Source organism: Manis pentadactyla, chromosome 11, assembly GCF_030020395.1.
Source record: "Manis pentadactyla isolate mManPen7 chromosome 11, mManPen7.hap1, whole genome shotgun sequence".
In the NCBI taxonomy this organism is placed as follows: Eukaryota; Metazoa; Chordata; class Mammalia; order Pholidota; family Manidae; genus Manis; species Manis pentadactyla.
Window position 1 is genome coordinate 26,712,414 of NC_080029.1, and position 16,183 is coordinate 26,728,596.

Below are 16,183 nucleotides of genomic sequence, written 5' to 3' on the forward strand. Positions count from 1 at the left end.
GAACGAACGAATGAATAAGAGCTGTATAACAGAGTGTTCAGAAAAACTGCTTTGAAGTTAGCCTCAGGCTTGAATCTCAGTTTTACAGTATAGTGGCTGAGGGACCTGGGCAAGTTACTTAACCTCCCTATCTGTAGGAAGAAAGCAATGAAGGCACCTCATTTGCTGTTATTATGCCAATAAAATGAGATAATGCGCTTACAGTATTTCATATAGTGCCCAACTTTACAACTGTTACAATGCTGTTAAGAGCTGTGTACTGTGGAGCAGAGCCTGACTCATGATGTTATTATGTATCTTTAATATAATTCCTTAGTAATGAACAAATGATCGTTGAGGGGAGGCTGAAGACTAGTGGTCTGAGCTAATTAGCTGTCTGGTTATGTTCCTTCACTGTCATCTACCATTTTTGAGAAGCAGGGAAAACCTAAGAAATGGGACTCAGGGGAGAAAGAACAAACGCCATGCTCGGCACATTCAGAGAGGAAAGGCAGGACCTGCTCGGAGGGCCAGGAAGAAAGGCAGCCCTTGGCTGGCGTGTGCACGGAGGGCTGACTTCTGGTCCCCAGGGTAGTAGACAAGAGCTCAGGGGGCATCTTCCGTGGGACTGAGGCCAGCAAGACGGGACGCAGGGCTGGAAGGGCTCCTGCAGCTAAGCACCGTCAGGTACTGTGTCCGCTGTCCGTGTGCATGCGTTACCAGCTACTTCATTAGCACCCACCCCACACAACTTTGGTAGCCACCAGGGTACCAAAATGGGTAGTACCGGTTCTGGGCCATCTGGGTCCATCAGCACCAAGGGTCTAACTTCAGTGGCGGGAACTCGGCTCCTCTCACCTCCCCCGGGGCCTCCGGGCATCTGGATGGGCAGGACCTGCTGCAGGCTGCCCTTGGCAGTCTTGGTTCAGGGAAGGGGCATTCGGTAGGAGGCAGGGGAGAGCCGCGGCTATGTGGGCAGATGCCAGGAGGTACACATGGGTTCTGCAGCTTTGATGATGCCTCCTGGTCCAGAAGGACATGAGCCCGCTCCAGGAACGAGGCAGCCACCCCGCCCAGGCCAGCTGCCCTGCTCACCCGCTGCAGAAACTCCGTCCGTTCCTTCTTCTTGTTCCGGCATCGGGCCGCCGCCACTTTGTTCTTCTCCCGGCGCCTTTTCCTCCGCTCCTCCTCCTCATCTAGCTGTGAGGGCGAAGAGCCACCGATCAGACACTGAGGCAGGCCTGGAGTACAGCCTCCCCCTGACTCACAGACAGATGGACGATCCCCAGTCCTAACCTACACCTCGGCAGTAAGCAAGCCGTCCCTGCCTGCCAGTCCCCTGGCCTCTCAGCGGGTGAGATGGAAACACTCCCAGCGGCCCAAGGATCCTCTTGGAGCAGGCGGGCATCGCTCCGAGGAGTTAGTGCCCCAGAAGGGCAGGGCTGCCTGGGTTCTGCCAGAGTTCAGGAGGCCTGGAGCCTGGCGAGTCTCCTTGCGCAGAGGTGGCACCTGATGGGTGGTGACGGTTTGTTCTCCTGCCCAGCCCAAGCCCTCTTGGCACTATTTTCCAGGCCAGTGATTCCCAGGCACTTCCCAGGGCACCGGCAGAGAGTTCACATCCTGCCCCCACCCACTTCCACCTTCCTGAGGCATCTTCCTCTCCCTCTTGGTCCTTCCAAATGCTCCCATCTACCTCCTGGTGTGACTGAACTGTCTCCCTGGCCTCCTCACCCGGCTCTAATCCTTTTCCCTGCCTCTACATGTTCTTCCCCCGGGGAACCCACCTGTATCCCTGAGTCCCAGGGGTTCCCCAAAGTGCCCGGCTCAGGACCCAAGTCAATGGGCCTCCTTGGTCTCCAGGCTTGTTTCTCCCCCAGGACACATCAGGAAATTCACCTCGCGTGAAAGAGGGCCCATTAGGTGGGAAGGAGGAAACTTACCGCCCCCCAGCACTGACTTTCATCCCATTTACAGCTTTCATTGCTTCATCAGTAGCAAGAGCTGCTATTGGTTGTCTGCTTTGCTAAATGCTTTAACAGAGGTCATGTAAACCAATGCCTGATGAGGAACACACCATTACTATCCCATTTTACAGATGGTGAGACCAGGGCTCAACAGCTGTCTGCCCAAGGCCATACAACCAGGAAACGGTCAGGATGCCCACTCAGATTTCTCTGACTTCAGCCTTCCTGCTTGTGACCACCACCCCACACAGCCCCAGCCCATCAGGATCACTTAGACATGGTGCCTCTCGCTGTCCATTACCTCCCAGAAGAATCCGGAGGATCAGCTGGCCTGGGGACAGCCTAAGTCAGAGGTCAATAGAAAAGTCTCTGGGTTGCCCTGGGCTTGCCAACTCTGTCACTTTTCCAGCCAGGGAGGGTGATTTTGGCAGCCTGAGGCTTGGAACAAGGTCTCAGCTGAAAGGGTTTTAGGCCAGGAAAATAAATTGCCTCTCTCTGTGCACTGCCGACATGTTCTAGGAGCTCAGGACGAAGGGTCTGGCCAGAGACCAGCACCCACGGCCATCAGCACACTCTGGCCCAGCAGCCCGGTCTCCCTCTCCACCGCCTTGTTGCTTCTCCCTGACCCGCTCCCACCCTGCTTGGGAGGCTGACTGCAGAGGCGCCTTGTCAACCCTGCCACACCCAAGCACCTCCTGGCCCCTTGGCCTCCTTTGAAACAGAACCAGATGTGACAGCTCCTCTGGCTGACCCGCATCTGGGAAAAGAGAAACCTGACAAAATTGATTCCACCCAACCTCAACCTCACTCCCAACAGGGCCGAGGTAACCGTGACGACAGGCAGAGGGAAGGAACTGGAGGAAGTGGCTGGCAGTGCAATCTCCCCTCGGCCTAGAGGGTTTGCCCACAAACTGCCAAGGTGATGTGTGCAACCTGGGCGCTGCTGGGCTCATGGGGCCTCAAGCCCCTCCCTGGAGCAAGGCCTGGCCTGGCAGAGTCCCCGTTTCCTAGGACACACTCTGTCCTCCAAGGCCTAGCTCCCCCCTCCCCCCATGCAGGGCATCATCTACATAAAGTCCAGGGGCAAGGGGATGCTGCTCTAATAGCAGATGCAAGAGGGTTCAGCTCTGGAAGTTTAAGAGATCAGCTGGGCAGGACTGATGCCCAGACAGGGGGCTGCTGCACCCTCCCCCTCCAGCCACATCAATCCCCTCCAGCCAACACCCTCTGTTTGAAACATCTCTCCCTTCTCCAAAAGCCAGCCAGGCCCTCCTGAGATGCAGGTAAATGCTTACTCAGTCTTCAAGAGCAAATGTCACATTCTCCAAGAGGGCTCCTTTGATTCCCCAGATAGAATTAACTGCTTTTTCTGTGCTGCTAGAGCACTCTGAGTACCTCGCTGTAAGAGTCTCTATCACATCTCCTTGTTTATGTAGGTAATGTAATTCTGTTTATGTAGGTACCTGTCTTCCTTGCTGGGGGACAGGGGCATCCCCAGCACCTGGCACAGAACATGGCACTTATTAGGGGCTCAGCAAATACTAATCAAATTAACTAATTGAACAAAGGATGCCAGAGAAAGATGCCACAGGCTTGGGTTCTATAATTAGAGAAGTGATTTATTACCTATGTTTGCAACTGCTTAACTTTACCCCCATGCTGTAAGGAGCCTTCTCTGCCAAGAATGGCCTCTTCTTGCTGCAGGAAGCCAGCAAGGCTTGGGGACTGGGTCCTGCTTTTCCCAGAAGCATACTTGCCAAAGGCAGAGTCCAGATTCAGGGCACAGGCCCTTAACGGATGGGGCATGTCTGCACAAATCCTGAGCAGGCCTGAAAATACCCAAGCTGTGCCCTTAAGCCTCAAGCCCCCAGTTCCACAAGCACCACCAGCCTCCAAGCTCATGCTGACATGTCCCAAAATGGCAAGATATGGCCCCAAAGCCCCATCACCACACCTTCCCCACTGACACTGTGCTGCATCTCTGCCAAATCTTCCTGCTACTTTAAGAGCTGCCAGAGGAGATGTAGAAATCAGCTGCTGGGATCCTGCCAGAAATCAGGTAGGAGTTGGCAGTGCCCCTCAGCCTACTCTATCCCCATTGCTAACTCTGGCTCCTTTCCCCCATGCCTGCATGGTCTGTGCCCCAGGCCTGGGACTGGCTGGAGACACCCCCCACCACTCCCACCCCCAGCCCTCCTACAGTCTTTCATCCCCAAAGTCAAGGCTGCTGCCCTCCCTGCAAGACACTCTAGATTCTCTAAAGCATTTGGCCATGAGTGGGTGAGAGACAGAAGAGAGTTTTCACCACACACAGCTCAGACATCTGAAACCGGAACCCACAATGGGAGATGACCATTCTGTCCTGCAGATACAGCTGGAAGAACCAGAATGTTTGAGGAGGAGGCAGCTTGAAGCTCGGCACACATAAAGAACTACGAGATGTGGGCCTGTTCTCAAACTTAGTTCTGGCTGTGTTTCTACCAGATTCCCAGGAAGGCTGAGGCAAAGCTGTCTGTGTTCTGGGTGAGGGGACCCCTGTGTGACACTTCACACTGGAGGGACAGACCTGGGAACCCACAGCCAAGAGGGCCCTGTGCTGAGCAGCCCCTCAGGGCGCCTGTTCTCAAGCCCCTGCCGGTCTGCGGGGCAACCAGCTTCAGCCACGTGCCAGAGAAGCAGGAAGATCAGGCTGCTGATGTGTGGAGATGAGCAGAGACCAGAGCCCATGGCAGCAGGAACAAAGGCTCTGCACCAGCAGGGAGTCAGAGAGACAGAGCAGGATGATGACGAAGAGAAAGGCGGGGCCTGGGCCAGGGTGAGACAAGCCAGGGGCCCAGGACAAGCACTTAGAGAGGCGCTCACTTGGGCTTGTGCCAGGGCAAAGGCAGCCCCTAAGAGTAAGCACCTCCTTAAATGGGACTTTGAGAAGGTTTCTGCCTCTTGCCCAGAAAGGTGCCCAGGACACAGGGTCCCATCCTTGTGAAGTAGTGCCAGGTGAAGTCAGGTGATGCCAGGTGAAAATGGAGGGGCAGAACATGGTCCTCAGTGACTCAGGGGAGAAACACTGCTACCCAGGAACCATGTTTCTAGACCAGTTGAGAACGGAGCAGAGCCTGGATGCAGAAGAGCCCTTGCGCAGAGGTGGGTCACCTTGGTAGGTATCAAATCTCCTGGATCAGAAATCCCAGTGGGTTAATGGTCTCAGTAAACCATCCAGAACCATCCTATTACCCTCCCAACTTTTGCAGATGAGGAAACTAAAGATATGAAGGCTGCTTAAAGGTCCACGACAGCTTTGAATGCAGGCCTTGGGCCCTGGGGCCCAAGCGCCTCCTGCTCCTGGGTCAGGTGGTCTGTGCGCCCCCACCTGTCAGCTCCACCCTGGCAATAGGACTAAAGCAGAAAGCAGGGCCTTTTGACTCTGAGGGCAATGGCTGTTTTGTTTTTTCTTATTTGGTTCTTTTAATACAAAAACGATTTATTACAAAGTAACACTGACTGTGTAACATGAAAGCTGCCCGGCTCACAGGAGGGCGCCCCCAGGCCCCTTTCCTACCTCGCCCTGATGTGTGGCCCTGCTTCTCAGGCCCCGTCTGCCGGCCATGTGGCTTTCACACGGTGGCAGCCTTCGCCCAGATGGGATTTTGAATTATGATGTTTCATAACCGTTTCCAAAAATATATCTTGCAGGGTCCACAAAGAGAGAGGATGAAAGAGCAGTGACACTTTTTAACCTGACGCACTGAAATATACAAACTCTCACTTGGACAAAGCAATAAAGGAGGCAACAAGCAGATAGAGAGGGGAAAACCCCCAAACAAGCCCCCAGCACTAACTAGAGTAGTGATGGTCTGAAAGGCTTTATCTTGTACTCTACGTGGGTGCAGAGAACCAGGTTTACCTGAGGCTCATGGCTCAGGGTTGTCAGCGTGGGCTTTGGGGTCTGTGAGGCCTGGGTCTCCCAGCAGCTCTGCTACGCACTGGCTGTGTGCTCCTGGGCAGGTCACTTGGCCTCTCTGATCCTCACGTGTACTAGGAAGGCACTGAGCCTTGCCACACAGGGTTATAATGAGAACTAAGTCCCAGCCCAGGAAGGGCTTTGTAAAGGCCAGCTCCCGGCCAGCTTCCTGAGTGAGGCGCCGGGGCAGTTCTAGCGCTGCTAAGGGCACACCCAGCCTCCAGCATGGGCAGAATCTGGCAGAGAAAGGAGACCTGGGGGTGGGCAGGAGAGGGGTGTGCTTCAGGGCACACAAGCTATCAATGATCAGGCCTGGAGTAACAGCTCTGCAGCCTCCAAATCTAGCCTCACCCAGGCCCACTAGGGTCCCCCCCACCACCACTACCACCACACTACATGGAGGAGCAACATTTCAACACCAGGGACCCATAAGCACCCTGGGAAGTAAACACCCAAATACCAAACATACCAGACATTCCCCCACATAAACACGGCTGCCCTGAGCCAGGGGCTGTGGCCCCTTCACGCTCCCCTCAGTGTCAACAGAGCAGGGCAGCCGGGGAGCGAGACCTCAGCCAGCCCAGCTGGCCACATAATCCTCTCTACCCCCTCCCACTCCCACAGGGAGGAATGAGGAAACCCCAGGGGTCTTAGTCCAACACCCTTACTGACCCCCTGCAGGCCCTCCCCACCAGCATCCCTGCCAGGGCTGAGCTGTTGGAAGCTCTCTGCCCTTCTTTCTCTCCCATCTTCTCTAGCCAGGCCCTCTCACTCCAAATGGCCAAGGTCTGGACCTCAGCTGTGAAATATTGGACAGTTGCCGTGAACAGAGGACAGAGCTGTAAGGGAAAATTCAAGACAAATTGTCAGTTGAAGGCTGGACTTACAAAACACAGGTCACCTCCAGGGGTCAAGCAGGTAACCTTTAGGGAGGGAGAAGGGCTGGATGGGGCTGTGACCCCCAGAGGGGACAGCCCAACTGGCCCCATTGCAGAGCAGGCTCAGGGTTGCCAAATCTCCCAAGTTTTCAGGACTAGCTGAAAATACAAGTCTTTCAGTAAAATCTCCCAATTTTTAGTGCTGGCAATGAATTCCATCTTGGAAAGGACACTTTACAAGCCAAACAAAACATATCTGTGGGCTGCACTGGCCCATGGGCTGCTAATTTATGGCCCATGACAGACCCCGGCAGCGCTGGTCATCAGACACCTGGTTCTAGTCACCATGACGCCCTATCCTGTGACCTTGGGCCAAGCAGTTCCCTCCCGTCTCTCCCATCCTGTGGCTCATCTTTAGTAACCACAGTAGATCCCGATTCCAGCTAACCTTCAAATACCTCTGCAAGGTCAGTATTAGGGACCCAAGGTGGGTATTAGGTGAGGAAAGTGAGGCTCAGCATGACGAAGTGTGTGCCCGAGGTCACTACACTTAGAAAAGACAGGAATTTAACCCCGTTACATCATGCTGCCTTCCAAACGGTGGGCTGCACCAAATCTCCACAAAGTCCCACCCGGCTCTGACTTCCCCGGGCTGTTCTTCATCCCAACTTCAGGGCCAGTGTTCGCTTGATTGACAGGAGAGGTAGGGGATGTGAGGAGGACATCTCCCCCTTTTCAGAAGTTTCAGAAATAGTCATTTCACAGTTTCTTACAGCCAGAAAGGGACTCTTACTAAGCACCTGGGCCAATCCATAGAATTTACAGATCAGAAAACTGAGGCTCAGGGAAAGAAGCAGATTGCTCCAAAGCTCACACTTGAGGGCAGGGCTGGGTCCTCTTGGACAATTCCAAAGGACATTGCTTGGTCAGCCCCCCAGGCCCCCTGGCTTCACCTGCCTATCTATCACTCCCTCTTTCTGGAATTCTCCATACCCTGAATGCATGACATTGATCTTGTCTGTCCTCTTCCTACTTCTCTGACCTCTGCTTTTCTGTGTCTTGCTCAAGATCCTCTTCCTGATTCTTTCAGGCCAATATCTCCCCGGGTCGTATCCTCCTCTTATCCTGTGTGCATCCCTGATGGGTCATCTTTTTCATCTACTTGAGTAGTTTTAACTACCACTGAGGCACAAATACCAACCCCATCTTTATTACCAGCCCAAAACACCCAGCTGCCAGCAGGACATCCACTCTGGATGCCCTTGGCCCCCTGGCATCTCTATCTTCACTTGGTCATTTCATCTCCTTTCTGCACCCCCGGCTGGCTCCACTACCCACACTTGCAGTGGAGTTAGAAACTCAGGCATCCCCCCTCCCCCGCCCCTCCTTATCTCCAGTTTTGACCACACAGGCCATCCAGTTCTACATCCCAGATCTTCCTCAGATTTGCTCCCCACTCTCATGCCCACTGCCACTTGCCAGGCCTTCTCACTCTCTTCCTCGGCCACCATCTGGGAGGCCTCCTGACCCTGCACGACTATCCTCCATCCCAGCCACTGGAGGGATCTTTCTAAAATTAAAATCCAAACCAGTTATTGGCCTTTGGTGGGCTCCTTGGGACAAAGCCCAAGATCCTTAATGCATCAAGCAAGATTCTCCGTGACTTGGTCCCGCATGCTCTGGCCTCACCTCCTGTCCACCCTATCCTACACTCCACATTCCTGCAATACTGTGCCTCTCTATGTCCCACACTTTCCTGGCCTGATGCCTTTGTCCCTGCTGTCCCCCTGGATCACTCTCATCCTGTACATTCAGTTCGAGCATCACCACCTATAGGAAGTCCTCCCTGATTCTTATTCCCTCCAGGCTGGGGAGGTGTCCCACTGCTCTGGGCCTATCTTGGCTCCAACCGTGCTGTGTTCTACCTTCCGTTTCTGCCTCCTCCACTAAACTGGGAGTTCCAGGAGGGTAAAATCTGCATCTTGCTAACTTTTTGTATGCCCAGCCCCTTGCCAAGTTTGTGGCCATCAGCAGTGCTCGATAAATGTTTGCTAAAGGGAAGCCTGATCTACAGAGTCCATGACCTGAACAAAAATCCAGGACTCCCGACTCCCCACCCAGCACCCGTTCCACTTCACTCCGGCTGCCCCCAATGCCAGGCTATATTCAAACACGTTCACCAATGAATAGACCCACACACCGGACACTGTGCTCACTCAAAGCATCAAACCAGCCCAGCCAACCACCAGGTGAGGGCTCTGAACAAGAGCTGGCAGAGCCAGTGGCTCCACCTGCCAAGATGACTCACTCAGCTCGCTGGGCCGGGGGCGCAGGTGGGTAAGTGATTGCGCAGTGCACTCTGCCTCTGCAGGAAAGGGTAGGGCACAGCAGGGCTGTAAACTAAGCTCCATCCTGACGTTCAGGAACTGAGAAGAGGCTGAAATCCTAGGTCCCTGTGCATTCCAGGCCAGGAAACTCAAGTTCCGAGGAGAATAAGTTACCCAGGTCCCTGGGTTGGACAGTGGCAGGACCAAGCAGAATACCACTGCTTTCTGGAAGGGGGAGGGGACACCTTTGTGAACTGAGAGCCTGACAGTTCTTTCTCTGTTGGGCATCAGCATCTACAGGGGGGGTCCATCCAAATGGACTTCTCTGTCTCCTCGCAAATCAGCACAATAAAGCATTTCCCTGATGCGGCTTTCCCAACCCCCCTGTCCTCAGTAAAAGCCATCTCCTAGGTTAGGAGAATGCATAAAACAATAGGTCGCTGAGGCATGGGGCTGGTGTATATGAGCAGAATCGGGAAGAGCCATTCTCTCTGAGAGCAGTGGAGAACAGCCCATTTCTACTGCTAAGAAAAGACAGCCTTGTGTTTGGAACAAAGCCTGAAAAAGCCGGCTGGGCAGGGTGACACCCATTTGTGGATGGTCCTGCTAAGGAAACAGCAGACACTGTTCCTACGAGAGTCGTAGAGGCCAGGAGACAGGAAAAATCAGCTTGGCATGGGCAGAAAACCTCACATGGAAGAGAAAAAGGGACGATGACTGCGGAGAAATCCTTTTGCTGGAAAGAGTTATTTAAAGGATGATGGCTTTTGTTGAAAATGTCTATTTCAGGTCCATTTCACATTTACGGTTTAGTGAAGTGGTTTCCTACTAGGCAATCAATTTTCTTTTCCAACTGAGGATTGCTTCAAAAGAGGAGAGAAGAAGGGAACTGGTGGGCCCCACAAGACTCTCTCCACTTTCCAAAAGACTTAAAAGAAGCAGAATATATCTGGCAGGGAAAAATCAATTTTCTTCTCAAAAAAAGTTAATAATACAGTTGAAACTGATTCTTTAGCAACAGCAGCAGCCTTGTGATATGCACTAATTGCACTGGGGCAAAAAAATTAAACAGATACAAGAGCTCCTGCAAAATGACTATCTACAATTAAATGAAAATGCAGTTCCTGTGAGGAATATTTATGAACACGGCTTTTCTAAAAGTCCCAAGTTGGCCAAAATAGAACATTTCAAGTACCATTAGCCTATTAAAGCCTTGGAAGTCATTTGTCTTTCATCATGAAGGTGAAAAGCAAGGTCCTTGGCTTAATTATTCTCCACCAATGCATTTTCGTTTAATCTGTATGCAGGGTGTGCACCTAAAACACAGATTTCAGCCAGTTTCCTTCAGGCACAAGGCATAGATAACAGACAAGTCGTGGAGCAGAACAGCGACCTCCACTTTGCCAGCACTGAACGCCAGCTAATAAAAATCCCACCCAAGGTGACACGGCCTGACGAATTCCCAACCAGGGATACCTGGCCTGGAGTTTGGAAGGGTTTCACCATGAATGATATATGTCATGAAATGGATGCAGTTAAGGTTGGAGGGAGGAAGGAAGGAAGAGCTTCCCAGCAGCAGGCAGATGCAGGGGTGGGGTGGAGAGCTCCTCAGGGCTGCTCAGAACTCCCGCCAGATACCCAAATGAGGGCTCCTCTGGCATGGGAGCCGCTGATCTGATTCTCACTTGTAGAACAATGAAGGAGCCAGCCTACTGACAAGCTCAGCAGCTTAATTAATTGGTAAGCCCCTTAGGGTGTGAAAGCTGGCAACCGGAAGATCTCAAGACCTGGAAATAACTCGTTTGGAGATGCTAAGGTGTTTGCTGACTCAGAGAGCCACACACATTAATGAATACCTGACAGTGTGCAGTTCCTTCAGGAAGCTTGAGACTGGTCTGGAGAAAAATGTGGTTTAGACCCTGGTAGCCATTCTCAGGGAGAATCATTGCCAGTTAGCTGGAAGGAATGTTCAGGTCATCTAAACATGCAGAGAGCATCAGAATCCCCTGGGGGGCTTATTACATCACAGATTTCTGGCCTCCACCCTCTCGTGTGTCTTCAGGACATACACTTCAGGACAAAGCTCTTCTGCTACTTCTCTTTAACTGACACACATCTGAGAGTGCAAGGTAAGCGGATAGAAAATGATTTACATATATGCAAATAGATTCATATGCAAAGTGAGATTCAAGAATCTGTACTTCTAATGTGCTCCCAGATGCTGGTCACTGGCCTACGGACCCCATTTCGAGTAGTGCTGATGTAAACCAGTGGATTTCAGATTGGTGTCAGCAGAACTCTCTTGTTCAAACAATGCCACAATATACTAAATAAATAAAGGTGGTATTTATTATGGAGCTCAAAATTGTGTCACATATTCATTATAGTCATGCAGTGGGAACAATAAAATGTGTATGGTTGATGCAAAACATTTAACACTTAACTCAGAAGTTATGGGAGAAGGTTGCAGGTTTCTGACAGTTTCAGGATCTAAATTATTCCTGTCTTGGTTCCCTTGCACACACAGATCAGTAGTTACAAATGCTGTGTATGTGTGTGTGTGTGTGCATACATATATATACACATACATATATGTGAATAATTTTCTATCAGCTTGCCTTGCACGCTCAGGATGCGCATCAGTTAGAGAAGCAGCAGAAAGAGCTCTGTCCTGAAGTTTATGCAAAAGGAACCTGGCACCAGACATCACCTTGGCAGAGCTCTCCAAGGTTTTAGATTTGATAACTAAGAGCACGTGTGTGTATCTTGCTTTGTTGTTGTTTTTTAAGTAGTTAAAATTATGCTTTAAAAATGAGACCCTGGCAAGTTAACCTCTCTGAGCAACTAATGGTATTAACAGCACCTACCTCACAGAGCTGTTGAACAGACCAGAGCAGATAATGTGTACAAAAGCAGTTTGCAAAGCACAAAGTGCATTGCTTGTGTGAACCTTCTGCCCTGAATGCAGATGTCCTTACTTCTTCAGAGACCTGGGCCAGTTTATACCACACCAGGGGGCTCAACCAATGGCTACAGGCTAAAACCACCTGCTGGCCCCACCCAGTCCAAGTGAATCACAATCTCTGGGCTCCACATCAATTTTTTTTTTTTTTAGTGTTCTCCAGGGGACTGTAATGAGCAGCCAGGATTACTTTTTATTTCCTCCCAAGTTCCTACAAAATCCTGCCAGATTGCTCTCATTGCTTCTGGATAGTCACTAGCAAAAAAAGGTAAGAGGAGAAAATGCTCCTAACCAGATTGTAGCTTTCTGACTGCTGTTGGCCTAAACATGGTTTTAATAACTATAGCTACTAATTCTGGAGCACTGAAACATGCTGGGTGATTTACACACATTATCCCTTTGAGTCCTCTCCCTGCTTCTGTGAGGTAGAAACTATTCTTCCCCATTTTAAAGACAGGTTTATTGAGATAAAATTCACACATACCATGTAATGCACCTACTTAAAGTATACAATTCAACAGCTTTTAGTATATTCACAAGGTCATACAACTATCACCATGATCAATTTTAGAGCACTTTCATCACCTCCAAAAAAACCCCTTATCCCTTAGCTGTCACCCCCACTCCTCCCATCTCCCACATTCCTAGGTACCAGGGAACTGGTTCACCAATGTCTATGGATTTGCCTATTCTAGACATTTCATATCAATGAAATCCTACAAGATGTGGTTCTTTGTGCCCTGTTCCTTTTGCTTGATGTAATATTTTCAAGGTTCATCTATATTGTAGGCAAGTATCAGTACTTTATTCCTTTTTGTGGCCAAATAATATTCCATTGTGTGGATATATATTTTATTTTACTTATCTTTTCATCAACTGATGGACATTTGAGTTGTTTCCAGTTTTGAGATATTATGAATAACATTGCTATGAACATTCATGTACACACTTTTTGTGTGAACATGTTCTCCTTTGTATTGGGTATATACCCAGGAGTGGAATTGCTGGGTCATATAATAACTCTATGTTTAGCCTTTTAGAAACTATAGACTGTTTTTTCAAAGTGTCTGCACCATTTACATTCCCACCAGCAGTTTATGAAGGTTTTACAACCTCTCTACATTCTAATACTTGTTATTATCTGTCATTTTCATTATATTCATCCTAGTGGGTGTGAAGTAGTATGTTGGTGGTTTTGACTCGCATTTCTTTGATGGCTAGTGAAGTTGAGCCTCTTTTCTTGTGCTCAGCCATTCATACTGAGGTACTTTGCCCATTTTTAAATTGGGCTATTTGTCTCTTTTTATTGAATTGTAGTAGTGATGCCGGGGTTCTTGTTTGCGGAGCTGAAGAATGAACTTCACAAACAGTCAAGGTAGGAGAGCAAGGTACAGGCTTTTATTTAGAGATAAAGTGAAAGGACAGAGCTCCTGGCTCACGCCAGGAGGGGACAAGAGAGTCTGTATTGGTGCATTGTCTAGGGGGTTTTATAGGCAGTTGAGGATTTTTCGAGAACATGAAGAAACTTAGGGGTGGGGACTTGTTAAGTGGTTCTTGAATATTAAAAATTAACTTAACTTTCCTGCCTTGATTTCTCTCTGGGACACTGGCACCTTGGTCTGGGAGCATATCAAAAGGCTTTCTGCCCAGCTCCCAAGGTGGGCTGAGGTATTGTCTACTTGCTAAAGAATCTTGCCTCTTGAACTTTCTGGGTGTTAAAATGCAATCTTATCTTCAAGATGGAATTCTTCCTGCCCTTTACTATGCTGTTTATAGCTGGGTCTGCATGCTAAGTTAGTTGCTCAGTTTGCAGAATTACCTCATCAGATCTGAAGGAGGAAAGACAGCATATAGGCCTGGGCCTTTTAGTATGCTGAAGTGAATCTTACACATGGTTACAAATGATTAACATAATAAAATATGTGCTACTTTTCTTTATCTGGGGAACATTAACTGATTTCATTGAAGAATGATTCTAGAGCTTAATGTTTAACATAGAGTTTTAGTAGAAGGGTTTCCTTGCATGTAGTTACATTGCTCTGACTGCAGATATCCTGCCCTGCCCCCTCCGGAGGCTCTCACTTTATTCTGACTACATCTATGGCCCCGGTCTCAGTAGTTCTTTGTATTCTAGACATAAATCCCTTATCAGATCTATAAGTTGCAAAAGTTTTCTCTCATTCTGTGGACTGTCTTTTTTACTTTGGGTTCTTTAAATCACAAAAGTTTTTAATTTTGATGATGCCCAATTAATCTATTTTTCTAATTCTGTGGCTTGTGTTTTTGGTGTGATATCTGAAAACCCATCACCTAATTCAAGGTCACAGAGATCTACAGCTGTTTTCTTCTAAGAGTTTTATAGTTTTTGCACTTATATTAGGCTTCGATTCATTTTGGATTGATATTTGTAAATTTTGTAAGATAGGGGTCTATCTCTCTCATTTTAACAAGGGAGGAAATTGAAGCTCAAATGTCTAGTAACCTCTCCAGAGGTTCCCGTGCAGCAGTCCTTCTTTGCTACAATACTTTTAAAGAACCAACATTTTTTACTGATGGTGGCTGGGGGCAGCGGCAGGGAGAAGGGCCTGTGACAAACCGTGGGGGAGCCTGTCACCCAGAACATGGACACACACCATGCTTAGTAAAGGGGGACTCCGCAGCCACAGAGCACAGCACAGTCTACGAGCTCCAGCATAGGGCAGGGCGTGCGCAGCCTCAGCCTCACTCCTGGCACCTCTGCAGCCCACCTGAACCTTTCCATTTGTCCTTCTAGGTCTCTGAGCTCCAAACTAGGGCCAATTTGTTCTGTGCCCTTTGGGCACAGTAAAGGGGAGAGGAACTTGGCCGGAGGAGCCTCACCTGAGACAGGACTCAATTTTCCAACTCCGTGTCTATGTTGCCAGCAGACCTGGGCACCCCAAAGCAGGACAACTTGCACTGACAAAAGAGGCCACTTCATCAGGCTGCTGAAAAACTGATGGCTCATGGCAATCTAGCAATGGCCTTAACATCACAGGAAACAAGATAAGGGGTCACACCAGGCAGCTCAGGGGAAAACAGGGTTGAAGGGCCTTCTCATTTACAGTTTGTGATGGTAACTAAAACTCTGACTGCATCTAAACTGCATAAATGGCCAGAAACAGGAAGGTCTGCTTGCTTCCCTGAAACCCAGATCACAGGCTCAACACACAGAGGAAGGCCAATGCTGTCCAAATTTGCACCATGATTCACTGCACGTGGACTCCGTCCCTAATAAAGGTGTACTGTGCTGCAGGCCAGTCATCTTTACACACAGTGCCTCACTGAATCTTCATGATGAAAACTCAGTGAGTTTCAGCTTCCTCCTTTTATAGATGAGGAAACTGACGCTCAGAAGAGCAGCTGACTTGTCCAGGGTCCTACAGGGAGGGAGCAAAGGAGCCAGACTTTGAACCCAGAAGCTTGAACCCAAGCCCAGACTCTTCCCAGGCCCCAGAAGCAGCCTCACTGGTTAGGAAGCCAGGATGGGTGCCCTGCATGGGGGCACCTCCAAACTCCAGGCTGTTCATCCACCTTCAAGGGCAAAATACCCCCTCAAGGAAATGGAAGCCCAAGGAACAGTTTCTGAATCAATTATAAAAGCTAACATAATTGACATATTTGAAAAGTGAATCACAATCATATCTTACATTTGTTGTATACCTTAGTAAATGCCAGGCATTATGTGAAACCCATCACCTGCATTAGTGCATTTCATCATCCCAGCAACACTGAAGGAGGTACTAATATTATCCCCATCTTAAGACAGAGAATCTAACACAGCAGCACAGGACTCCAGGAACTTTTCAGAGGTGTATGATTTTTGCAGAGAACATCCAGCCATGTCCCCACCACCACCTCCAAGAGACCCTGTGCTATGAATGACAGTGGGTGTGACCAACCTATGATGTTACAGAAGAGCTTCAGAACCCTTGTAAAGGTTTGGGGTATTGTATCAAATAAGACTCGGTAACACAGGCCAACATTAAACACGGTCACAGCTGCCTTGAGTCACCACTCATTCTCCTGTAAATGAAACTACTAAAGGAAAAACACAAGCTAACTGCTTTTTAAAATGTGCTAGCAAAGTGATGGAA

The 16,183-nt window shown here is 49.5% G+C and overlaps 1 protein-coding gene across 4 annotated transcripts in view; it reads right to left on the minus strand.

Annotated features, from left to right (window-relative positions):
• The window catches only part of JDP2 (Jun dimerization protein 2), a 37,804-nt gene that overhangs the window by 6,545 nt on the left and 15,076 nt on the right, over positions 1 to 16,183 (minus strand). For all 4 annotated transcript variants that reach the window (XM_036913128.2, XM_036913129.2, XM_036913131.2 and 1 more), the window contains exon 3: positions 1,075 to 1,179. In XM_036913128.2, the coding sequence (XP_036769023.1) occupies positions 1,075 to 1,179 (105 nt within the window). The remainder of the gene's footprint in view (positions 1 to 1,074; positions 1,180 to 16,183) is intronic.